Below are 26,202 nucleotides of genomic sequence, written 5' to 3'. Positions count from 1 at the left end.
GTATTTATAATTTTAAATGTATTTGGATAGCTTTAAAAAGCAGCTGTGAGAGTTTAGCTATGCATTGCCCCAATGTGTACCTCAAATCTGCTGAAAACAACTTTCCATTACAAATGACCCATTATTTTTTCTTCCTTCCTTCTTACTGCACCCATTAGGAACAACAGCCTTCCCTCGGAGCATACAAACAAAAATAATTAACATCAAAATGTCCTTTATAATGTACCTAACAGGATTCATAGAACGCAGATGCTTCCTTACCTAATCCATCCTCTTGTTCCCACGGTATGTGTATCGGGACCTGACATTACAGAGTATGTTCAAGAAGGTCATCTTTAGCTGTTTTGGAAGTCAAAGGTAACTCACATAAGTCAGAGAATTACAGCCTTCAGTTTCAGTGAATTTCGTGTTGAGACTGCAGTGGTTCTGTTCTCATTATGCTCAATATAAATACAAATAATGTTGCAAGAATTATTCTGTATGTATATCAAAGTAACTAGGAGCAGAATTTGGCTCATTTTTTCTATTTTGCTGTAAGGTACATTCAAGTTATGGAAGTAAAAGAATAATTTATGATACCGTAATCACAGTTTGCAAAGAACAATCTGCCGTGGATTTTAACATGGCTTTAATGCTACTTTGTGTGGAATGGAAAAAGTAGCAAATCTGAAATATTTTCCCAATGTCTGGTGATAGAAGAATGCTTGACTTTCATATTCTACACAGTTACAGTAATTATCTGAAAACAGATGTGCCTAATAAACCATGAAACAGTTGTTGATAATTGGAAGAAATCAAGTGTATTTTGTCTTAGGTGCATGTGGGGGAGTGTTTTTTGTAAAATGTGGGATGTTGCTGAGTTTAGATAAACTGGTAGTATGAGCCCTATTACTTACATGAGAACTTATATTTGCAGGTCCTTTATGTGAATTAATTATCATTAAATATTTTAGGTGAAGTGGCTCTTTGTTTTCAGATTTCACGTTTCACAAGCTGTTGCATCGTATTACAGATGTGTTCAAATCTAGGGCTTTATACTGTAAACAGGGTAAATTAATCTTTGAAAACAAAAATAGAAGGGCAGAAATAGAAATGATATCATAGCTGTGTGTCCTTCTAGCCTTCTTTTAACATGTTGCTGATGATAATAGATCAATAAGTTTAAAGCTGTGGACAGCCTTCCGCGAAAGCTCTGGTCCCACCCTGGAGACCTGCTGTTGATAAGGCAGTACTGAGAAACAGAAGCGAGTAAGCCGACGTTTCAAACAAGCTTGCCAGGAGCTGGATTTTCTCCACCTATGTGACAGGAGTCGGTCTTTCAGGCTCCCAGACGCTGCACGTGGTCTCTGAATGGGCTCTGCCATTTGGTGTAATTTGAAGTGCTAACAAAGCTGTCAGCTTCAGCTATATTAAGATTGTCCTTCATTAAAAATATTTCTGTTCTGTAAAGAAAACTGGCCTTGGAATCCCATTTTATTTCACTGTTCGGTACTTTGTGTAATGGATTGGATCATAACTTCCTTTCTGTTCACTTCATTAAGGTAATACTCTGTACCGGTCTAGGCTACAGCCAAGTTTCTAAAATAGATGAAAAGTTGTGTAATGTCCTGCGCAGCACGGTGCTGCGGAGGATCAAAGGGCCTGGGACCCGAGGCTGCGGGCAGGCGACAGAAGATGTCAGCGCTGCTGGAAGCATTAATGGTGTCTGGGGGTAGGTCTTCTAGTTGTCTTTTACAGCAGTCCTGTGCCTTCCAGGTCAGTTCATGTTATTAGTGCAACCTCCTGCATCTGCCCAAGTAATGCAGCTCGAGGGAACATCTGGCCATTAGCAAATGGGGATGCAAGGGAAAATTTAAATCAAATGATCCAGCTGTGGATCTAATCAGTTCTTAACTTCTGGACTTCTTACAGAACAAAGTTCAGGACATGTCAGAGTGCTCCGAGGGGAGCACTGTAATTCCTGGCCAGGCTGCTGGTCTCAGGCCACGGCCTTGTAAACAGGTGTCAGGGTCCCAAAAAAGATCTCCGAGTTTGCCAGCAGTGGGTATCCTCGCTGGCGTTCTCTGTGCAGAATTTAATGGGTCAGGAGGAATGACCCATAGGTCAGAGAGGAGGCGCGCTGGTGTGACGGGACACCGAGGCTTCCTTGACATTTGCCTTGCCTTATTTTTCTGAGGGCAAAGCAGGGATTTCAGGCTCCAAATCTGACAATCTAGGCCTTTTTATGTTTAATGGAAAACAAAGAGGAGGAAATGAAAGGCGAATCATTTGTGAGAAGGAGGGTTTTTTCTTTTTTCTTTTTTTTTTCCTCTTCAGCCCAAGAATTAAGCTGTAACTTTGAATTTCGAAGATATATAGAAAGTAAAGAAATGGTAAGAATGTGCTAAAGGAGGATTCTGCTGCTAGGGGGCAATATATATTAAGCAAAAACACACCAGAGAGATTTCTCTCAGTGTCTAGCAAAGTTCAAAAAAAAAGAAAAAAAGACATTTTGCTACAGTACTGTTTCTTCTGCAGGAGCACCATAGTTACAAACAAAATATGCAACCTTTGTATGCATATTTACATACGTGTGTGTGTGTGTGTGTGTGTGTGTGTATGTGTATGTGTGTTACAGGCTACCAGTAGCTTTCTTAATATGTTCGCTCCCCATCACACTAGGATCCTAATCAGTTCTGGGGCCTGTGCTCAGCACTTCTCCATGATAACTGTTATGAAGCAAATATCTTAAGTTTTAGGATTCTAAAAAATAAATGCTAGTACTTCAGAAGCCTTTGTGAAGTACAGGTGCTACAACTTCTTTAAAATGAATAACTCATGTAACTAGGAACATCTCTTATACTGCATGATTCTCAAATTTTCCAAGTTCTATCACATTTCATATAAGGCAGAAAGATAATTGTTTGGAGATTTAAAAGTCTTCATTCACATGGTCATCTAAATGTCCTCCTTTTTCCTCGCTGAGAACAACTGGCACATCTAACTCAGATGTCTCTATGACTTTTTTGCTCCAGACGGTTTCTTAAACATAATCCTTAAAAGAAAACAAAGGGAGATAAGAGAAACCAGCTTCAACTAAATTATTGGTTTCAGGTTGAGGAGTGAAATAGCTGTTGGTTTGTTTATGTATACGCATACTGACTTTATGATGCTCATTTTAGCACTGGTGGACATTTCTGTAAAACTGCATTGTTTGAATGCAATTTTCCATTTATTTTAATGAAAAATCCATCACCTGAGAATACTCAGTAGTTATAAGTAATTATGACTATAACATTAATAAGCTGGTTGATCCAGTCTGAGACTAGGGGTCGAAAAAAAAAATACCCAGTTGTAGAGCAGATTCTCAGTGCTTGTTCACATGGTCACTTTCAGACCACCAAAGTCAAATGAAGAAGCATTACTGAAATAAGCAATGGTCACAGCACCATGTGCCAGGTTTCTGTGGTAGAAAAGCTGCTGTTAATTAGTGTTAATTATTGCAAGAGGAGTTTGCCTGAGAATGTTTTACAGCTGCATCTGAAGACTGAACAAAAAACCAGATGTTTGCCCCCCTTTTTTTTTTTTATGAATTGAATCTTGTTTCCCATATTATTCAGAGTGAGAGACATTGGAGCTTCAGGAGGAGAATTAATGGGAGCAAAGACACAAGACATGCACGTGCCCTCCTGCTTAGTATTACAATGCAGTTGTCTCTTCTGATCTTATTCGCCAGTTTTTACCCTCAGGCTCCCACCTTTGTGGTTCATATAAGTTTATCTATTTCAGTTGAATATAGAATTTGCTTTTTTGTGTGTTTTTTGTTTGTTTTCATAGCAACTGGTGGTGGCTTGCTTTTTTTTTTTTTTTTTTTTTTTTTTTTTTTTTTTTTAGTGTTAGTAAGTCCATCATCCCTAACGGAAATCTGAGAGAGCTGATAATTACCTGTGTGGTATTCTTTACAACAGTATGCACCCTACGTTTGCTGTCAAGCTTGGCTGTATGGCAGATTTGGGGGATGATTAGGACATCACATTTTATTTCTTCTCCATCTTTTCCTTTTGAAAGGGGGGTAAAAAAGGAATTAAAAAATAAAAAGAAAGGATGGAGTGCAAGCTCAGTTCTGTTCCACTTTTTATGAGTAATGCAACTTTTCTCCATACATGCTACTCTCTACTGGTAGTCACTTTCCTGAGAACAAGAAATTGCTGGGTTTCCAGAGAATCATAAATTTGCTTCAGGTTAGTGACTAAGGGCTTTTCATGAGGTTAGGATTACTGAAGGATTCTGCTGTTCTTTTTTCTTTTTTCTTTTTCTTTTTTTTTTTCTCCTCCAAACAGGTCAGGATTTGTCACAGTTTATTAAAGTAATTGGGCAGCATCTCTAGAGAGTAAGGTCAGAGTAAGACAGCAGATTATGTTTAATGGCTGGTGCAGGACATTGGCAAGTCCCTCCCCAAGCGAAAGAAACAGAAGAGGAGTTTGCCCAAATGATGTGTCTCACTGCCGGGCGTGAGCTGGCTGTAAGGTCGCTGCCTGGGTGCTGGGCGCAGCACAAAGCTCGTTGCGGCTGAGGCGTCTTGCGGAGAAATCATTTTGGACTGCCTGGGTATCTCTAACTTGTCTGCAGTCTGCAAGGGCATTACGGCTCTTGGGCACCTCTGTGCACTGCACGTGTGCAAAACCCTGTGCTCAGCGCGGTAACCGATGGCTCGGTCTTGTCCATCGCATCCCGCGGTCTGTGGGGAAAAAAGCAGACAGGTAGCTTGAGAGCTCCTACAAAGATCTGTATTTCTGCTTCATCTTTTTCTTGCTGTCTCAAGTTACCTCACTCCTAGCAATAAAGGGACTGCGATCAAAATATGCGTGTGATCCGTTACCCTGTGGAGTGGTTCTTAAACGTAAGGGCTGCCTAAGAGCCTGTCCTTCGCTACTAGGTGTGAAAAACGTGGGGTTGTTGATAGGTATTGGAATTAGCTGGCAATGCTTGACCCAAGGAAGGTGGAAGTTATTCACGTGTGACATTAACCAAATGCTTTCTCAAGCCTAGTTCATCGATACGATTGAAATCGATATCAAATGCTGTTTAGCCATATGCGGATATCAAATGCTGTTTAGCCATATGCGTTCTGCACACATACAGAATTTGTATGCTTCAGGACAGGCAAGGAATACTTTAGAGATTTCATTGTATGTTGCATGCTTGGTGGGTTTTTTGAGATGCATACCAAACTTTAGGGATTAACAAAGCAATAGATAATAAAGTGTAGAAGAAGGATTGGGCGGGTCTGAGTCTACCTTCCATGGGTGTTAGGAACTTCTGCTTTCCTGAAATCTGTGGGTTTCAGAACAACATCAATTGTGAACATAGAGGGGAAACAGCTGGTTGGTTATATGGCCATACTGAGATATGCTGAATACTTCTTTAAGTCTTTGTCTCAGTGTTTTTTGCTAAGCAAATAGAAAAGAGTAGGTTAGCCAAAGGATTTTGTGGCTAGAAGGCAGCAACGCTAGCAGTTTTCACAATATTCCTCCTCTTTTAGCTCCCAGCATAGAGATTAGGATATGTCTGTAGCTGAAATAGCATGTTAAAATGCTCTTTGTGCTCTTCATATTATGTCTACTAACTTTACATAAAGAATTCTGAATATGAATTGCTTTGAGATTAAATTATTTTCATTGTTTAATATGATTAACACAAAATGCAGTTTTACATTTTTAAAGTCTTTAAAATATTCTGTTCCATACCAAAGAAAGATGTTCTGCAACAGAATGACCTTACCTTCTCTGCCAAATCGGCATATGTGAACTAGTTATAATCTCTATGTGTTCGTAATTACCAAAGCGGTTTGGATTGCTTTACTTAGTATTAAGTCCTGAGATCATCTTTAAGTAGAGAAATTACTTCAAACTTGTTGTAATTAAGATGGTATCAATAAAGCTCTCACATTTCACATCTTTTCCAGTAGTCATAATAAGCCAGAGTTTTGTGATTCGTTGCCTACCTTATGTATTTGTTCCTCCAGATATTGCCAGGATACTGATGTGTAAACAGAGATGTAAATATATACTTGCAGATGGGTGATTGTTTGAGCTTGCACAATAGCACTGAATCATTTGAACAGGTCTCCCTGCTCTGTACTGTAGACTTAACAAATGCTGTTTAGAAGTGCAACTCCAGAGCACTCAGCTCTTTTGAATTCACTTAAGCATGTGTTTTTCTGTACTGAAACATTTTCTATCCTAATTGTAATTTTTAAACTAGCACTTTTCAGTTCGCAGGCCCATGATGAGGTATTCAGATTCATGAAGTCAGTAATCAGTGCTTGTCTTCTAATATCCTTCGTAATCCAGTAAAGTAACTAGGGTTTTATTTGATGCATGTGAGAGAGGAGGGGAAGGGAGAGAGGACTTTGATAGCACTTCAGCTATTGTTACTAGAAAGTTATTTCAGGCATTCTTCCAAATCCAAACTTAGGTTGTTATATGCAAGAGGTATAGAAGTTCCAAAAGCTGCTATATGATTATATGAGTGTTTTACAGCTACAGAGTAAAAGCTTGAATACCCTAGGATTCTGCAGCTGATCACACATATATCTATTTCCATGTGTTCAGGGAGTGTGTGTATCCATGTGTGTGTTGGGAGAAAGAGGGTGCATATTCATAGGCAACTGGTACAAACATGCTGATTGTTCCTAAGCTGATCTTCCCATTCAACAGCTGATTTCTGGTTGCATCTCTACCTTTCCACATAAAAAGGTTCTTTAATTATTAGAAGTTATTTGAGTGATTTACTGAGTTTGAGGATCCTGCCCCAAGATCACAAGTGCAGCATCAGTTATGAAATAACCATCTGAGAATTTTAGCGGCAGCCACAGATCTGCAGAGGTGTGGGCATTACATGCTGTGTGCATGTAATACGCAAGGATAATTACAGGGCAGATTTTATGCAAAGGTGGTGGTATGATCTGAACAGGAGATGGAGGGGGAGATTAAAATTCCATGCCTGGTACAAGAGTGATTTGCTAAGGGTATAGAGTTACGCAGGAAATTCACCTGGGCGAAAGGCATCAGATCTTTGAGCACTGACACTCCAAGGGAGCCCAGAAATCATGCCTCAAACTTCTGACGAAAAGTGTAGAGTATGTAGGAAGTAGCTTGAGGCAGCAGATTTCCCAAATACAGGAACTAAAGTCAGGATCCACAAACTCGTGGCACTTCCTAATTCCGAAGAAGCAGGGTAATAGTCTGAGATCTCTGATAAGCGCAAGAAATGTGCGAGGTGTTGGCCACACCTTCCTCCTCTCCTGTTGCAGGCTGTTGTCTATGCTACCTCCTGTGTGTGCTGCAGATTCGTGCCACCCTCTCTGAGCCAAACCTCCGCCTTTAAAGCTGGGTCAGATTGCTGAGGGCCACGTCCAGTGGAGTTCTGGCCATCTCCGGGGATGGAGACTCACAGCTTCTCTGGGCCCTTTTTCCATCATGTAACCACCCTCACTGTTAAAGGCTTTTTTGTTGTTGGGTTTTTTTTAATGTCCAGTCATAATTTCTCCTGTTGCAACTTGTCGATTGCCTCCCATGGTTTTGCTGTGCACCTGTGAGAAGAACCGGGCTCTGTCTTCTCTGTAACTGCTCATTAGATAGTGGAAGACAGAAGCCGGATCCTGTTGTTTGCCTTCTCTTCTTTCGGCTGCATAAGCCCAGTTCTCTCAGCCTCTCCTCATGTGTCGTGTACTCCAGCCCCCTAACCATCTTGGTGGCCCTCCACTGGACTTGCGTGGGTTTGTCAATCTCCTCCTTGTGCTGGGGTCCCAAAAACTGGAGACAGCATTCCAGCTGTGGTCTGACAAGTGCCAAAGAGAGGAGAAGATCGCTTCCCTGGACCTACTGACTTTGCTCTTTACTAATGCAGCCCAGTGTGCAGTTATCCTTCACCACTCACCACTTCATCACTCACTTTCAACTGGTCCCCCAGGACCCTCAAGTCCTTTTCTGCAAAGCTGCTTTCCATCCAGGCAGTGCTCATAGGCTGTCGTGTAAGAGTCCATATACTGTTGCACGGGTTAGTCCATCCCAGTGCAGGACTTTGCCATTGATTTTGTTGAGCTTCATGAGGCTGCTCTCAGCCTGTTTCTCCACCCTGTGGAGATCCCTCTGAGTGGCAGCCTTGCCCTCCAGCGCATCAGCCATTCTCCTCAATTTCATGTCATCTGCAAACTTGCTCGGGAATGAGGTTTTCCCCCTTTCTCCTCCCCATGTCTTCCCCGAAGTTCAGCCGAATCCAGGAGGGTGGTTTAGTGAAGAGGTGTAACATTTGCCTAGGCTAAGACATAGCTGATACCTGTGCTTACCTGAGCATAAGCTTAGCAGCTGCTCTAGCTAGAAGGGAGGTATTTTCCTAATGGGAAAGCTTTGTGCAAGGACTAGGTACATTACATGTAATTTGTTCAATTTCTCCTGATGATCTGCTCCAGAGACAGAGTATTGAACCAGCTGGAGCTGCTATTAGAGTCTGCGTGTTTTTGTTGTTTGTTTTTTGGGGGAGTTATGCATTTAGTAACCATTCAAGGCTAAATCCTGAAAATCTTGCTCTATCTTCATTCTTCAGACAAGCAAATGCTGTTCTGGTTGTATTCTGAGTGGTTTAAAACAGGCATTATACTGCAGCATTTTATTTCAGTGTCAAAATGAACCAAATGTTGGAAAACTTTGCCTCATATTGAGTGCACGAATGCATATGTGCAAACAAGAGTTTGTATTTCCTCAGTCATCCGACTGCTCAGTTTGTAGCGAAATTTCTACATGAAATCCTTTAACTTATCTATATACTTATTGAACTGGAAGTGCAAACAGTAAGGGTGTCTGGCAGGTCAAGAAGGAGGAAAATAGCCTCTGATTTTCAAAAGGCTACTTTAATAAGGAGTAGAATCACATACAGTGGTTCAGTCAGTGCATCATATGCAATACATATGCACTTGAAGGGAAACACAGTATTTAGTTTTCCAGCATGAAAAAGTGAAGCTGCTTGTTGAAGGAGCAAATGCCTGCTATAAAATGGGAGAGCATCATGCTGCCTGTATGCACCGGCTAATTCTGACTGTTTTTCTTTTTTTCCACTCTTTTGCTAAGAAATATGTTCAAATCTTTATGAGGCTAAGAAGTGGCCATTAATTAAATAAATCCTGAGACTGCGTTGTAGAAAAGCTGCTAAGCGCACATCCAGAGGAGAACTAGGTAGCGGTTAAAAGGGTTGTGGGCTCAGTTTGGTGGCAGGAGGGAAAGCGGAGAAGGGCGGTGCGGGCGAGGGGTGGGAGCGCTGCATGAAGGCTCATTGGCAGACGAAGGCAGGAACAGGATATGTTTCAGCTTGGGTGCCTCTGGGAGGAGCAAGTGTTGGGATTAAAGTGTCCTGATGAAACTGCTCCTTTTCTTTGCAGACGCAGACAGTGAGTTTCATGGGGTGGAATTTCTGCCAGAAGGTCTCAGTGGGGCCCCAAACAAGATAGGAATGAGGGTGAACGAAAAATATTCCTGTCTACCCGCCGAGGAGAAGGGGATCCACATTATCAACATCCGAGCTATTGAAGATATTGGATATGTCCAGCATGAAAGTACAGTGAGTAAAGAACTTTCCAGATGTGTAATAGCTGATGTACTGTGCTTTGCTCCATACATTATTTCTATTTGCTTCCACTCCCAGGACTCTCTGAAATCCTCTCCCTCCCTTTTTCAGAGGTAACGAGGAAGACTATCACCCGCCACCGTACGTGCTGATCTAGTGGGTTTTGTTGCTTCATGTATGGGCTGAAGAAGGAAAGCAAGGGCTCTTGTTCAACCTATAGCCAGAATGGGGTTGATTAGTCTCAGATTAGGTAATCTGGCACTAAGACTGTGGCAGCCTTTAAATCTCTTTGTCCATACAGAGTAGAGCCCACATGTCTAAAATTTCATGCAAAAGCTATTGTTAACTTAGATAACATTAAACAAATAGTCTGTAGCATACAATAGAGGTTTTCTTCCCAGATAGATTTTCACTGTTTTCACTGTGCCTTGGTTAAGCACCTTAACAGGAATTTTAAGAAAAGTCAGTGACATGAATATCAACATGATTAGGAGTTGGTTATGTTATAAGCATATAAAAATGAATTTATTCAGGTGAAAGAATTGAGGTGGAGTGGGTTATATAACAAATATTGCTGAGGAAATATGTAGCATAAAGGCAATGCTTTCCTCATTGTAGAAAATGGTGCTTAACTGGAATTGAGTGGGGAGGAATAATGCTGTCAGAACATAAATACTCCTCTTCCTGTTTTAAAACTACAATGTCCTTTCCGTGTCTTTCATTTGCAATCAGAGAGACAGGGGCCTTACATGGTCTAAATCAATGCATCTCTATTCTATAATCTATATTTCTGCATCTATATTTCGGTGCCGCAGCACTGTAAGAAAGGATGTGGCCGGTGAGTACCTTTCAGCATTAATACCACATCCTTAAAAAAAAAAAAAAAACTCACCATTATTTATTTAAAACAGGACTGACAGGCTTCTTTGAACTCTTCATCTGTACTTCTTTAGTTGTGGGATATAACTATTCTCATATATTAATAGATTTATTGAGACTATATCTTTAGCATCCACAGTTTCCTAAATTTTCTCTCCTAAATACTGAGTCCCTTTCAGGGTCAGCTTTTCAACAGGAAAGTCCAGAGAACTGCAAAGACCTTCATTCAGCATCTGTAGTGTAACCTACCCCCTTCCTGGTGGTAGTGGCTCAAAAAAACCCAAGAAACTAAAAATTTTCAATGCTGCTTTTTTCAGCCTCCATCAAAAGAGTGCTCCAGGACAAGAAAAGTTGTGGCCAGAAGGTACTGATCTCTCCTGATCTCCTTGAACAACTATAAACCTCTGGCAAACTTATTGCTGTAATCTTCAAGAGCCATCTTCAGTCCTGTCTGCCTCTGTGATTTATTACTCTCCAGAACAGACATACTAATTGGTGCTGACTGTCCCTCCTGAAGGCAGGCCAAGGAGCATAGGAAGTGCTTGGGGTCTGATTTGTTTACCTGTTTTATCTTCCTGCATTTACCAGAACATCTATCAGTTGATCCCAGTTTTTCAGAAATTGATGTTTAATTAATAAGATCAACACATCTTTAAAGATAACCAGCTGCATTTATTAAAAAAAAAAAAAAAGTGTTCCCATATCTTGTTTACAGCTACTGTGCATTTTGGAGAAGCTTTATATACTGAAAATCCAGTTAGTTTCTATTTCCTAACATTTTGTTTCTATAAAAAATTGCACAACTGAGTTATCTGCCAGAAGGAGGCCGTCAACTTGCTTTAAAAATATTTCTGAATTCACAGGTTCTTGCCATTCATCATGAAGCAGTCAGAGAATAATAAATACTGGTATCTTCTTTGTTGTAGTAATGTGTAAGAATTAAATGGGAAGGTCTGGATACAGTAGAAACACAAGGAGTCTGTGCCTCGTATGTATGTTTGTCTGCCTTGAATGTAGGGTTTTCATGGATAAATAAGGTAGATGTGGAGCACAGGAAAGAGGGGATGGTGTAAAGACTGAACCCTGTGGTGGCAGCAGATGCTGTATTTGTTCCATGATTTTATTATGTATCTATATATTTGGAGTAGAGGGCATAGGTTAAATGGAAAAGAGGGACAGGATCCTGAGGAAAAAAGAGAGAGCGAGGGATACTAAAGGCAGGTACGGGACAAAGGTGAGATCCAGGGGCCGACAGGGACTGAGGAGATGGGACCTAGAGTCCCGCCGGCACTAGGCAGACGCGTCAGGTCAGGCTTCGAGAGCGACGGGTGCTCAGGTGTCCCTGCCTTGGCAGCCGCCGCTCTTGCGCTGCCCGCTAAGCCGCATCTCGGGCTGGTTGCCCCCCGTCGTGCCTTCTGCCGGTGACGTGGCGGGGAGGGAAGGAGAGACACCCTCCTAAAGCCGGAGCCCCCTGTGCAGCAGTTCTCGGCACCAGTGCCACCCTGGGACCTGGCACCGTCTCGCGCGGCCGAGCAGGCCTCGTTGTGGCTGCTGCCGCAGCTTCTCCCCTCGGCCGGCGTCGAGCGATGGAACGGCGTTTACTGCGCTTTCCAGGACGAAGGTGTAATCCTGCCAGTGAGTAAGTGGCACCTTCCCTCAAACTGTTAGCCTTACGCTCTCGCCTGATTGCGCTGGTCTGACTCCTTCTTTAGTGTCCTTCGCCTCTCCTTTCAAGCTGAGGACGGCAGGGTTTGTTGCGTGAAGATAAACCCAGCGGAATTTGTCGTCTGAAGTGAATGCTGCCCGAGTAAAAATCGCTGGAGGTTCGGCCATATGTAGCAGGCAAAACGGCAGAATAGAGTGTCCCTTGAAGGCATCAGTTTATAGTTGTGGTGGTTGGGACACGTCCTCCTCAAAGCAGCATTTAGAGAAGTCTGCCAGGTTTGTGTAACGGCAGGGTGATGTTGCACCACTGCGAGTGGGACCTGCCCACTGGCACCAGGACTCGTTGTGGCTGGAGCGCACAGGACGCACTTTTGAGGAATCGGGTGGAGAGGGCACAGCGACTGCTACTCTGGAAAAGTGTGACGTCTCATTTATCAGAGATCACCTTTTCTTATTATTTTTGTAAGCTCTGAGGATGCTGTTTTGATGAAGTTTCAGGCATGTTGGGTCTGATACGATGTACAGTAAGATCGTAGGTTGCTCTTTTCATCTGGTTTTTAAAAATTGGACTTAGTGGCAGCTGTTTGCAAATAACCTACATTCACAGCTTTAGTTGTGAAACAAACAGAAGGTTTATGCATCCCAAACGGATTTTGACCAGTATGATTTGCAACTGGTAGCCAATTGCTGCTATTTGGAGCCAGAGTCCTTTTCCCTATATAGAGGCTTAAAATTTTTCTGTGAAATTACAAGCCAGATAATGTCTCTGATCTCTGAAAGGTCACTGCTGTGATAAGTATTTAGTGTAAAAACAAGTGCAAATTAGTAGTCAGTTTGCACTCTAAAAATGGTCCATGCATCTTTGAGGGTAGAATTAGGAATTATGAAGGAAAAGTGTTGTCGAAGGCAGAAACCAGTATTAATTGGTATTTTTGTATGTTTCTACAGCTGTCCTGTGTAGTTTTCGGATAAATGCTTGAAAGTGGAGTTGTATTTTAAGCCTTACATTTTTCGCATCTTGCAACACTGCAGAGCAAATTTACACAGCAAAATTCAAGACTGGGATAAAGCCTTTGCCACCATCAGATTGCAAAGAGACATGGTTTTATAAGAGGGGAAGAAAGTGATGAACTCAGTAAGCAGTGAATCCCCTTTCCTGGCTACAGCCCATTTGCGTTTTTGGCTGTGCTTCATGACCAGCTGGCTCCCTTCAGTCTGCATCTAAGATGATCTCTTTCTCAGATGATACAAACATGCAGCTATAGATAAGAGAAGTGAGAAATGCTTGCACATGATATTAATCTCTTTGTCAGAAGTGAAACACAGATGTCGTGGGTGGAAAAGGACAGATGATCTTAGTGGTGATTAACCCACAAAGGAGAAAACCAAATCCACCAAGTAGCTGATTTATGAACTAGCATGCTGGTAATTAGATTAAATCCCAGTCATTCTATCTATTTATTTCTGGCCCATAGAATCCCAGGTGGCTAATCAGCAAAACCGCAGGTGTTAACTTGCAAAATTGTTTTGAGGAAGTAGCACATGGGGGCTCCTCCTGTATGCTTACTGTTTGAAGATGGGTTATTGTGTGCTCGCGGCAAGAAGGAGTACTTAATAGAAATATGTGGTTTGTATGGTGTCCGTCAGCATGTGCACTAATTATTCTTCTCCCCTCTCCTTCTCTCCCTGCATTCCCTGGCTTCTAGCTGTTAAATTCGCTATCCAGAGATCCGGATGCGGACTGCAAATATGGACTCTACTTTAGAGACGGCAAGAGAAAAGTGGATTACATCCTAGTTTATCATTACAAGAAGTCCTCAGCAGGGAGGACACTCGCCAGGCGAATTCATCACAATGATTCAAGTGCCCGAAGCACCAAGCAGGATCAGCCGCTTCCTGGGAAGGGAGTGCACCTGGAGATGGAAAACGAGCCTCACGTGGACTACCACGAGGACGACAAGAGGTTTCGCCGGGAGGAGTACGAAGGAAACCTCATGGAGGCTGGTCTGGAACTGGAACGAGATGAGGATGTAATGAACCATTTCCAATGGTTAAAGATAGGGGAGATAACTGATGGCCAGATCCTGGGAGATGCTGAGCAGGTCCTGTGGACCTGACTCTAACTGAAGTTGCATGGGCTCAACACTGCCAGGATTGCAACCTTGCCCACTGATGAAATTTGCTTCACAGAAATAGGCCCAGTGTTGGTAGTGCCCCAGCGAGGTGAGGTTTCTCACCTGGCAGTCTGCTTGGCTGTAGCAGGTTGTGGCACACAGGTTGTTGACGTGTTACTGTATCTAGAAGCGGGACTTAAATTGCTCTAGACACTAATCTAAGTTTGGTCAGTTTGCAGTATGCTGTGGCTTGGGTCCACCAGTAATTCTAGTTCTGCTGGAAAAAAATCTGATAAAGACACTGAAATTTTTATACCTCAGTATAGCCTTCCAAAGAATGAAACCTGTTCAGAAGGTTTTAGTAAATGCTCTATGGGTCTGTGTTACAATTTGTCTCTCTGTTCTTAGATACCAACAGTACAGCATATAGCTCCTTTCACCTGAACCCCCAAAACAGTGTAGTCTATTAAAAGACCATTGGACTATACAAAAATGGTGCGTGTGAAGTACTGCCAGTGTGCGATTAGTAGAAATAGCCACAGCCATATTAATTTCAAAGAAAGCTATTACACTGAAGTGATCCAACTGATATGCCTGGAATTATTATTGTGAGAGAGGGTAAATGTTTTTGTTAGTTTTATTAAACAGGATCTACAAGTCGAGGTTAAACATCTAGATCTGTGATCAAAATATTTTAAAAAAATAGTGTCTGTTACCTGTTATTCACAAACTACAGGTAAAGCCAATGGTGCAATGTAAAATACTCGTACTTGTCCCCAGGTGTAAATAAGAACTGCTTTCTGTCAAACTTGAAAATTGTTGTAGTAGATTGGAAATCCCCTTGTGCCAAGTCGTAGAGATCTAAAAATATTTACAAGATGGGAGGTCCCCACCTGTGACAAGCAATACGATTTCAAATGATGCAGAAGGCTTCTGAGTTCATGCCAGGACGCCATGACCACCCATCCTAGGGAACACTGTCCTTTCAGTACAAGATATCAAAACAGATCAGAAATGTACGGAGATCAAAGCCCTGGGTATTTGCATCAGCTTCCATGTCCAGCATGTCAGTGTAGGGAAAAAGCCTAACATCAGTTGAGCTTGAAAGGCATGCCATGGAATTGCATTGGAGGCCTTACTCATTGCAAAAAGAGCAACTGTTTCTTAAACAGATGATGTTTAGTAAGTCACTTAAACTCTCTTTGATGAAGTAAATTCAAAAATGGTTTTGAAGATGTGCCACGTTTGAGGGCTGGCAGGTATTTATGGCCTCTGAGTAGGATTTCTAGAAAGAAGGTGCAGAATGTTGGTGTCTGAAAACCAGTTGTTATAACTGCCTGAGTTTGTAGAAGAGCAAGATTAGAAAGTTTCATTAAAGTTTCTTACTCTTCTGTTTGCTGAGTGTTTGCTAGTTTGATATCATTTGTCCAGTGTCTTTGAAATGATTACTCCCACGAGACTGGCAAACAAGTACAGGTGTACTGGAGAGTGCCAGAAGCAAAACCCCAGACCCATGTTTCTGGAGCAGACCTCAGATAAGTCGTAGGATCCAAGCATACTATTAATATTATCATTATTATTTTTTAAAATTCTTCCTACTGATTTTCCAAATGAAAATGCTTAGTGTTTTAACATAGATATTCCTGTCTGCATATGAAGCATCTGTTCTTTTTTTTACTGCAGTTGTGATCCTTTGAGATATGGGCAACTTAGGCAGTAGGGACTTTCTCAACTCCATTAATTACAAAGCACTCAAGAAATCATGGCATTTGGCTGTATGCCTGCGATTCAGATTTAACTGGCTGAGTCTGTATTTGTGTCCATAGACATTAGTCTCTGTTTCCCAAACAGTTTTTATCTTCTCCGTTTAACCTTGTGATAATTGTTTTGGAAGACAATGGTATGTGTGATGGGAGCATTTTATAGCGACTCAGCAAAGAGAGGTGTTCAGTGATTGTCCTGTTGTGAGAAGCTGTAGTTGTCTCAGACAAATGAGATTGGTAGCACTGTCTGCAATAGACCCTTTGTTCCTTAAATATGGATGTAACACAAGGGGGAGAGAGGTATTTAATTGTCTCTTATCAGTAGCATTGTCACCTTTTCTCTTCCTTTTTTTAAGACTAAAATCCATGGGGTTGGATTTGTAAAAATACACGCACCGTGGAATGTGTTGTGTCGGGAGGCAGAATTTCTGAAGCTCAAGATGCCCACAAAAAAGGTGAGTGCTGATTCCACCCCCCTCCCGCCCCCGGGAAAGCACAGTTCAAATGTATGCCTATCTTTGTACACCTAAAAAAAAAAAGTAGACGTTTCTTCCCACAAGCATTTTTAAAATAGTTAACTAATCTTCACAGATGATCTAGCAAGAAGGTCAGTATTCCTCTTGTATTTAACGAGAAAATGAGGTGCAGTTACTAAATTAGCTCAACAGAAAAAATAACTAGAGGGAGGAATGGATATCAAGAATTCTTGGCTCCTGCACTGTCTGTACATGATACAATGATTTTGTACGGTACTTCATGAGTTTTATGTGTGCGTTTTGGTGAATGTTTTTCTCACCCATAAGTCTGGACCTCTGAAAATGAGTGCAAGAGTAATACTTTGTGTGCACTGGGTTTAGGGGACTGTATGCACTGGGTTTAGGGGACTGTTCATATAGTCACATTTGCAGGAATTAGGACTATGCTACCACAAAATAAATTACCTTTCAGAATATTTGAAATATCATTAAAGAAACTGTAGTATATTTTCATCAGAAGCTAAATTCTCAATCATCTGTGATAGATAGCTACCTGTTCGGTGAGCATAGCTTAGAGATGGATTAATATTTAATGACATACTAAGTGCATGTCCCAGACTGCAGAGAGAAGTCTGTAATGGAACAAGAGACAGTCTCAAAGCCCATTGTCATTTATTACAAAACTAAAACTGTGCTTTTGGTTTGGATTTTATATTAATGTCCATTATTAACTCACTTATCACCAATTGTGATCAGAAGCGTAATTAAAGTAAATCGAAAAGGCCTATTGTGCTCATGCAGGTAAAGCTGTTTTGCCACAGAAGAGAAGTTAGGGTGGGCATTTGGTCTGTTTGCAAAGAGGCCACTGGGCCTTTGGGCATAACCCAGGAGAAGCGCGACGTGAGCCTAGTGTTGTGCCTGAGAGCCAGCTCAGACCTAAAGCCTTTCATTGGTTTATTTCCCCACGGTGCAGCTCCCCGCGAGCTGCAGGTAGATTTTGTCACTCAGACTGTGAGGCTCATAGTTTTCTTCTGCAACCTGCTGCCACAATTCCCATGTCTTTGGTATTTGTCTTAGCACTGCAGAACTGCAGTAGACTTAGTGTCTTCACTGTTGTTGAAGGATATGCAAGATATTATCGTTCCTTTGGGGAACCATAATATAGGTTATTAATTTTCACCCATAAGGGGTGAAACTCCTGAAACCTGCCCAATATTCACAAGAAAGCCCCCGATATAGCACGGAGAGGCGACCACTTCTCTTGTTTTGCGTGGGACGTTACTGTAACTCCTTCCTCCCTTTGTCCCAGAAAATACAAAATGCTAGAGGAGCCGGTGTCAAAGGAGCAAATACAGTTTGCCTCTGTGCAGCACCCCGAGCTAGCTGGAAGTGAACAAGGGCCGTACCTTGGCTCTGACAGAATAAATAGACTTCTTGTGTTTGCCTCAGTTTGACTTTTTCAATCCATCTTTGTGTTCCTGAATGTTTTCAAAAAGGTAGGCTACACTTCTTGTTCCTTTGTTGTATTTGTTTAGTTGATCTTTTATTCCTTACAGCTCAGTCTCTCTTATGGATAACTTGAAAGCAATAAAGTTTTATCGTTTTTTTCTGTTTGTTTTTACCCACTCAGATGTATGAGATCAACCAGACCCACGGTCTTCTGAAAAAGATTAATTCTGTGATTCAAAAAATAACAGAACCCATCCAACCAAAAGTAGCAGAACACAAACCGCAGACAGTGAAACGCCTCTCCTACCCATTCTCCAGAGAGAAACAACACCTGTAAGTGAAAGCTTCGTGTAAATATTCATGTCAACAGGTCCTAGCCTTTCTGATATCAACTGAGGCATGAAAAGGTGAAAGAAAAATGAAAGCCAACACTTTGTTAATGATTACTATAAAGAACGTTTCTTCTATTTTGCAATAATTTTTTTTGGCTCACTGGTGAAGAACAAGGTTTTGTAGATCCACTCTGTGAAATCTGTGTGTATTTTAGTCACCATTATGGTATAGCATGGTGTATATTACACACACATATAAGGTATACTTTTAGGCTGCAGAACAGAATTAATAACATAATGTGGTTTACAGTGGTCTTTTTTGGTGTAAAATAAATTTCTCAGTAAAACTTGTAGGCAGAGGTACAGGTTGATAAATTTAAGAAGAATCTCATTCATCTTGTACGAGCACTCACCTGGACATATACTGCAAACCAGGCTTTCTCTTTGTACGTCGTATGAAGTCAGTGGTAGCTTTGTCATTGGTTTCAATGATCAGATCAATAGAATAGCTGTAAATGTGGGTGTAAAACAAAATCCTGAGGCGGGGCACAACCAAAGTTTCGCCTGCTTTGGATTGCTTTGCTGCTGCTTTTCCTTGGATAGCATCCCAGAGGAGAAGCTTTGAAGACTGTGTTTATGTATGTGCCAGCTGGAACAAATAACAGTCCTAAAGCAGGATTTCTTCACTGTACATATGTTCTTTTTTTTTTTTTTTTTTAATAAAGGGACACAGAACACTAATGGAGTTGTGTATTAGATACATGTTAGAGGGGAGAGTCAATGCATGTGATATTTCACATATTCTTAGACTTGCAGGAAATGCGTCTACATGGTTTTTTGCATGTGGGATGTTCCTACAGCAAACCAGCCTGCTGGCTCAGAGAAAGCCCAAATGACGTTCCTTAGCTTAGGCTAGGACGTGCCTTATGCTGTTTCCAGTGCTGGCTGTTTTCGGTGCTGACCCCCTTGGTATTTGCCGAGGGAGGACAGAGGGGCCTCGTGGGGCTGCAGGTGCAGCCCAGGTGACAAGGTCATGAGAAGTCCTAGGCCAGCGGTGGCAGGAGTTCAGCTTAAATGAGCATCAACAGCCTCTTTTGTACAGAAAAACCTGACTATATGAAACCAGTGAAACAGATAAGCAGCCTCTTTAAAATATGAGCGTTGGAATGGACTTTCTTTTTAATGAGGTTTCTACAAGGTATTCTTTAACGTTAACAGTGAGGGTTCCCCAGGAGAGATGAAAATATTGAAGAGGTCAACAAGAGCAGGAAATTACTGGCATTTTTTTTTTAACCTAATGAGCTTCCTTCTAATCTTTTAACAGATTTGATTTGTCTGACAGAGATTCCTTCTTTGACAGCAAAACTAGAAGCACTATAGTAAGTACTGTATATAAATAATTTATGGTGGATAGTGTCTTAATCATGGTGTTAATAGCCCCTTTGCCAGCTTTAGTACAAGCCCATTACAAGTTTGTCTGTCTTTACCAAATGCCAGGAATTGCCTATGACATCAATTATTTAAACGCTAAGAAAGCATTTCCAGCTCTAGCTTATATGACGAATAGTGTTTGATGCAAACAGGTTGCCACCTTTTTGTAAAATAATTTAGATCCTCTTTCTAGTTCAGAGTTAACCTGGGGCATAGTTTCCTAGTAGAGATATCACTAGAAAGGAATAGATTTAGATTCAACCACTGGTTCCGCCAGTAGCTAACTGGAAAAGCAGCTGTAGACCTCTGTGTCTTGGTTACCCTTCTGCAACTATACATTGCTGTTTTTATAAAGTGTTCTGACATCTTCCAACAAAAAGTTCAATGAAACAGCCTGGTATTAATAGAGAATAATATTTATAATTTCAAAGGCAATTCAAGGTAGAGAACAATGTTAATATATTGGGGTTTAAGTGTTAACATCAAAATTTACATTAAGCAAACACAACAAGGACAGGAAAAATGCAGCTTGTTCTGATTAACTGTTTATATATCTGTTAAGTTGTATTACGTTAGCTAGTATGATGTACACATACCCCATACTGAGACTGGGCTGAGCCATTCCTGCCTTCATCTTAGCGGTTCTGTCTGTTTGTTCAATGCTACTACGGGACTTTTACTCTCATAATTAAACTTCTGCAGTTCCCTCACAGGAGTGAAGCCTAGTATAGCAATGCTGTATCACAGACTGCATTTGAATACTTTCTTGTGACTTACAGAACACAAAATAGAGTGGGTTGATCAGGGAGTCTTCCACGTCTCCCGATCAGGTTTAGTTTCCCCTAAAGCTACTGAGGGAGTAATTGTAAAGAAAGCTCATGTGACATCCAGGGCAATTGGAAGGGGTTATGCCAAGTGCTGCAACACTATTGCAAAGTAAAATATGGGCCCTTTGCCCCATTCCTGTGCTGCTGATGGGTGCACAGGAAGGTGACTGTGAGCATGCCATTGTCTTATTATTTAACTTTATTCTTTCGGATGCTAAGTGGTTCTGAGAAGAACTTGTATCACGTTACGGCTGCCTCTTATTCCTTCAGTGATAACGGATGTAAGATTTCTAGCTTTTTCCTTCTTTGAAGCTCCAGCATACAGGCCATCGTGATGTAGCTCCCCTGTAGTTTGAAGTGCAGGTTTTGGCTTGAATGCAGATTATCCTAGCTAGGTGAATTTGGCCAAGGAAGGCAGATTCAGCAGCACAGAAATGGAAGGAAGAAGACAAACATTGAATTGACTTATTTGCAATAAAACATTGCATTTGAGATTGGGAAAAAAGCATAGCTTTTGTTTATAGACTCTTATACACCTAGAAATATAATTTTAAAAACTTGAAGGAGTATGTGCTGGTAAGAAACTTAAGGGAGAAAGTGAAGAGTTAAAATTCGTGAGAACAAGCTGTCTGAGAAAGGCAGCAAGACAAAATGGACAAAGGGATGAGCTACCTAGGCTAACTGGACATGGGGCAGAAACACTGGAGCTAGGAGCAGAGGGCAGGAGGGAGATGAGGGGTTTTGTTTGTTTTTTTAACCACTGAGGACCACTGACACATAACAATAATGTCTAGTATGTTGCTTTGTTGGAAATCCCTGTAGGTAACCTAGTACTAAAAGGCACGTTGAGTGTTTCTCAGTATCGCTTTATTCTGCATGCATTTTTCTTTCTATTCTTGTTTCTTAAAGTTTTCTCCTGCCTTTCCAATATGTATTTTTAAACCACAGTGCAAATATTGACCCTTCCGCCTACTCCAAAATGAACAGGAATCTAGTCACTCCCTGTAAGTCTGTTGAATAGAAACTAAGCCAAAGACCTTTTACTTATTTAAAAAAAAAACCCAAACATTATATAGCTGAAAATATCTCTGTGACAGCCCTTTAACTCACTCAAGGTGGAAGATAACACGAGGCAAGCTGTGAGGGGGCTGGACCTTGGGGACTGCCTAGCAGGCCCTGGCCGCTTCCCCCTGTGCCGCTGGCCCATAGCTGAGTTGCCACCTGGCTGGAGAGGCCAGAGGCATCTCTCATCTGTTCCTCGCCTGCTTGGTCCAAAGCGGCAGGTGTTTTGGATGAGCCAGGCCGAGTAAGCGCACAGATTAATGTGCATCCCAAGCTCTGTGAGTCTCCGGACAGAGGAGACAAAGGGTGGGCCGTGCGCTTGCTCACAGCGAACACCTCTGGTTTTCTTCTGCTCCCACCACGACCCCAGGCTGGTGCAGGCGGCGTTGCCTACGAGCACATCTCTGCAGCAGAGCAGCACAGGGTGAACGTTTAACCACTCAGGCAGTGTGATAAAATGTGCAAAGGTTATTTGACAATAAACGAAATAAATCGTAAGATAAACACATCTGTGTTGCCACCAAGATCATGCAAACTAAGAGATTTTAAGGTCAACTTGTTTTATTTAGTCCAGTTTCTGATAAACTGCTGCATACTTAGAGATATGCATAAACATTATGGGCCCGAACCGCTGGCAATGAGATGTGTTTAGCTCTGTTGAAGTCGGTGGAGTGAAGCCAACTTGCACCATCAGAGGCGAGCCCGTACACCGCTTACGGCTGAACGCCGGATCCTGCTGGAAATGTGGTTCTGGGCTTTGATCGATGTCTTGTCTAACAGGAGTGAAACAGCATTTCTGCTAGTTGAATGGTTAAATGTAATCTTGTTTCTGTCAAACAAATGACAATCAGATATTTTGGTAACTGGCTATTTAGTTAAGCCTTTCTCTCTTGTACAGTGCTGTGCATGGAAATCTTTAAACTCTGCTATCCTGAATGCCATGACTTTTATTAAAGAATGACGACTTCTTCAACATCTTGGTTTTGCCAATACTTGTATTTCAGCTGTACACAGAAAGATTTTGCTTTTTGCTGGCAGTATCTGAAGTAACCCTTTCCTTTCTCTTATTTTATTTGTGTAGGTTTATGAAATATTGAAAAGAACAACGTGTACCAAAGCAAAATATAGCATGGGTAAGGAACTTTATTTAGGTTTAAGACTGATATTTCAGATACTGAAAATAATTACAAGTTCTAACTGGCTGTGGAGTTTAGGGTTTTCCCCTGCTATCTAATTTGATGTATATGGGTATAATTGTTTTATTTACAAATTTAATCTAATTAACGTGGCCAATTGGAATTTTTTTCAAATGTGAATACAGATTCAACTCTAAATCAAATGGTAAGTGAGCACAGGCCCTGCGGATGTTAAGTAGGTCCTTTACAGCAGGACTGGATGATAACATAAAACAGTAAGATATGCCTTAGGAAGCAGATAATATGTGCTTTGCATTGGTTTGGCTTTACACTCACCAAAATGGATCAGAGTATTACCATGGGTTTCAGTAATTGCAATGAAAGCATATATAGGTTGGTCCAGTCCCCTCAGTAGTGTCCTAAAGTTTTAATCACAGGATCTTTTTTCGATCACTTGAGTGAAGGAGTCTTAATAGATGACTGTCCGAAACACTGTTATACCAGGAACTGTGACTAACCCAGTAGAACAGCCCAGGACTGAGGTGTCACTGAAATTCGAGTGACCTCTTAGCCCTCAAAACTGTTGTTGCAGGTCGGTGGATGTGAAGTTCGTGCTGCCATGACCCAGAGTTGCAGGTGTCAGCTTTAGGGCTTGAGTTCTAACAACCGAGCTCGTAATGAGGGCAAACATGACTTGCGAATCAGGTCACCTCAAAGAGTTGCTAGCCATTTCTCCTATTCGGCTGTTCTACAGTTTATTTTAAGCATGTTATGAGTTATAGGTATATATCTGGTTGTGCCACCAAAGTTAACAGATAGTTAATAGTAAAACAAAATATATAAGGTGGAAGGCTGAATTCCCTCGTGTCCAGTCTTAATGACAGACAACCAACAGAAACCAATGTGGATGAGAAAAATGCATGAACGTGAGAGAAAATATTTGATAACTTGGGATTTGCTGAAGTGTTTATTTGCCTACAAGCAGTTAAATAAAACAATGGAAACTTGAATTACAGGTAGTTCTGTTCAATATTGACCCATAAGCTGCTTAGAAATCCATCAAATAATAGAAGAATAATTATGCCAGAAATTAATTCCATGCTTTGACTTTTCTGTTGAAGTAACAACATACAATGTACAATTGTTGAGTCCTTATATACACTAAATTTACTTGGTGTTCAGCCAGTATTAACAGAAGTACTGTTTCCTGTAGCATGGGGAAATCCAAATTCATTTGTGACTTTCAGGACCCTGTTTTGAGTTTGGTGCTGGATCATTTTCATTGGAATTATGTATTTGCACTCTTGAAAGGGGAAGGTCGTAGAGCTCAATCTGAATTCCTGCCTTGGAGTTGGTTACTCACTTTCTTTTTTTTTGGTCCAGAAATGGGGAACAGAGGTCTGCTGAATAGGGCAGAGACTAAAGGAAGGTAAAGCATTAGAATTCCTGGATCATTCTTTTTTCCAGAGTGGCAAGGTCACACAGTATACTTAATAAAAATGTCATTAGGCCATAATGTCCATGTGTGTAGTCAGCATAACTCAATCAGGTCCTTTGTGTTCCAGCGCTGGAATGCTGGGTTACAACCCAACAAAGATTTCAAACAGATCTGAGCAAACACAGATAATGCTGCAACATTTCTATCCAGCAGGAAAAAGGCAGCTACACAGTGAACACTACAGTCTTTGTTATTTATTTTGCAAATTTGTGAAAATGCGACTATATCTTAATCTTTTACAGCTGATATGTAGAAGGGTGTTGCATAGCTCTTTGGTAGCACAGCCCTAGAAAAATAAATTATCTGCTTACCAGTTGGTTCTGTCAGGCATGTAGAAACACTTGTAGACAATTCGTAGTACTGTGTAATCTTAAGTAGGACTTTCAGAACTAATGATACTGCAAGATTCAGAGCACTCCTGGAGCAATTCCACCAGCAGGTGCTTAGTATCTTCAAAATACTAGTGTATTTGAAAAATCCTCCCTTCAGGAATAATCAAAATGTCTTCTGAACCTGCAGTGACCTGTTTCCTGGTTCATACTCACTGTTCCTTCAAATGTAGTCCCACCCTGTTGTTAGCAATAAGCTGACAGGCAACATGAAGCTCACTGTAGCACGTTGTTTTTGTTTTCTTTACAAGTGCCAGTGGCCAAATTTTCTTTTGTTGGTGTTATTCAGCTTAGCTTTGCTCAAATAGAACTACTTGACTTTGCACTAACTGGCCTGAAATAGCCCAGATTCAGTACCCAAGGCCGGTAGGCAGAATCACCAAATGTGTCTTCATAGATAACACAGCACCTTGAGATGTGGGCAATGCTCCGTAATTGGCAATAGCTGCATTAGTGCCAGTGGCTCTAACACAACGTTATTAGAGAAGTTGCGTGCTGCAGCCCTCCAAGGTCTTGGTCCAGTCCAGCAGCCTGAGGGGTTTCTGCAGCAAGCTGAGATTTCTAAGCGCCCCCATGCGTTATGCTCTCCCAGCTGGACAGATGAATTCTCCTGGCCCACCCTCGCTTCCCTTACTCTGTCCCAAAGGATAAGGAGTGATACCAGACCTGAGAAGGCAGAACTCCGCAGAGTGCCTTATGCCACGTACCTTTTGTAGATGAAGCATTTACTGCTTTCAGGCTCATGCATGTAACTAATAAACGGATGTGTAAACAGGGAAAGGAGAGGGAAGAAAGAAGGAAACTACACTTTTAAATAAAAGACGAAAATGTGATAAATATGGTAAGTATTACGCCAAGGTCTTTGCAAAGGCTTTCCCTACAATTTCTCTAATCAATCTGAAATCTTAATGCAAAACTTTGTGTGTATGATGAGTTTGTATGTGTGTTCCCGTATGCCATCAATTCCAGCCATATTCTTCTTGTGATCGAGCCTTCTGCTACACACTTTCAAATCTGCAGGCTTGCCCTTAAATCAAACTGACTTTTCAGAAAATGTAATTTATTATAATGACTAATTCCAAGTCATTGGCTTCTAATACTTGATTCTCAAATATATATGACTTCCTCTTGCTCTCTGCAGTTTTCCATTTCATAAAATGAGTCATGTTTAATAACCTATGTGATTAAAAATGAAACTACATGGAGAGGAATGAGATGGCAGAAAAATCATTATCTGACCAAATGACTGTTATTTTGAGGGAAATCTCAAGGAAGGAGGATAAAGTGAGACTGTCTAACCTCGAAATTGTGAATAACTCTTATGTCTTTATTTTTCAAGGGATCACCAGCCTGCTTGCCAATGGAGTTTACAGTGCTGCATATCCTTTGCATGATGTAAGTGATCTTGGAATATATTTTACAAGTCTACTATCTGACACCAAGAAATCCTTAATGTGTTACGTATTAATGGCATCATGCCAAACATTAGTGTTTAGGAGCCTAATTTCCTGCTGGCTTTTATGATGCCTGCAATAACTTCTGCTGATTGTTTCCATTGCTATGCTTGCTTTTAATGAATTT

The 26,202-nt window shown here is 41.3% G+C and overlaps 1 protein-coding gene across 8 annotated transcripts in view; it reads left to right on the top strand.

The window, feature by feature from the left end:
- ANO1 (anoctamin 1) overlaps positions 1 to 26,202 on the top strand; it is a 98,000-nt gene that overhangs the window by 35,541 nt on the left and 36,257 nt on the right. For 6 of the 8 annotated variants that reach the window (XM_026094562.2, XM_064512821.1, XM_064512819.1 and 3 more), the window contains 8 exons: positions 9,416 to 9,594; positions 13,851 to 14,174; positions 16,378 to 16,476; positions 18,128 to 18,279; positions 19,603 to 19,657; positions 22,680 to 22,731; positions 25,397 to 25,462; positions 25,961 to 26,016. In XM_026094562.2, coding sequence (XP_025950347.1) covers positions 9,487 to 9,594; positions 13,851 to 14,174; positions 16,378 to 16,476; positions 18,128 to 18,279; positions 19,603 to 19,657; positions 22,680 to 22,731; positions 25,397 to 25,462; positions 25,961 to 26,016 — 912 coding nt within the window. In that variant the 5' untranslated portion in view covers positions 9,416 to 9,486. The remainder of the gene's footprint in view (positions 1 to 9,415; positions 9,595 to 13,850; positions 14,175 to 16,377; positions 16,477 to 18,127; positions 18,280 to 19,602; positions 19,658 to 22,679; positions 22,732 to 25,396; positions 25,463 to 25,960; positions 26,017 to 26,202) is intronic. The other 2 variants (XM_064512823.1, XM_064512820.1) reach the window with 2 other exon arrangements.

This window comes from Dromaius novaehollandiae, chromosome 5 (genome assembly GCF_036370855.1).
Source record: "Dromaius novaehollandiae isolate bDroNov1 chromosome 5, bDroNov1.hap1, whole genome shotgun sequence".
NCBI classification, from domain to species: domain Eukaryota; kingdom Metazoa; phylum Chordata; class Aves; order Casuariiformes; family Dromaiidae; genus Dromaius; species Dromaius novaehollandiae.
This window is presented reverse-complemented; position numbering and strand designations above follow the sequence as displayed.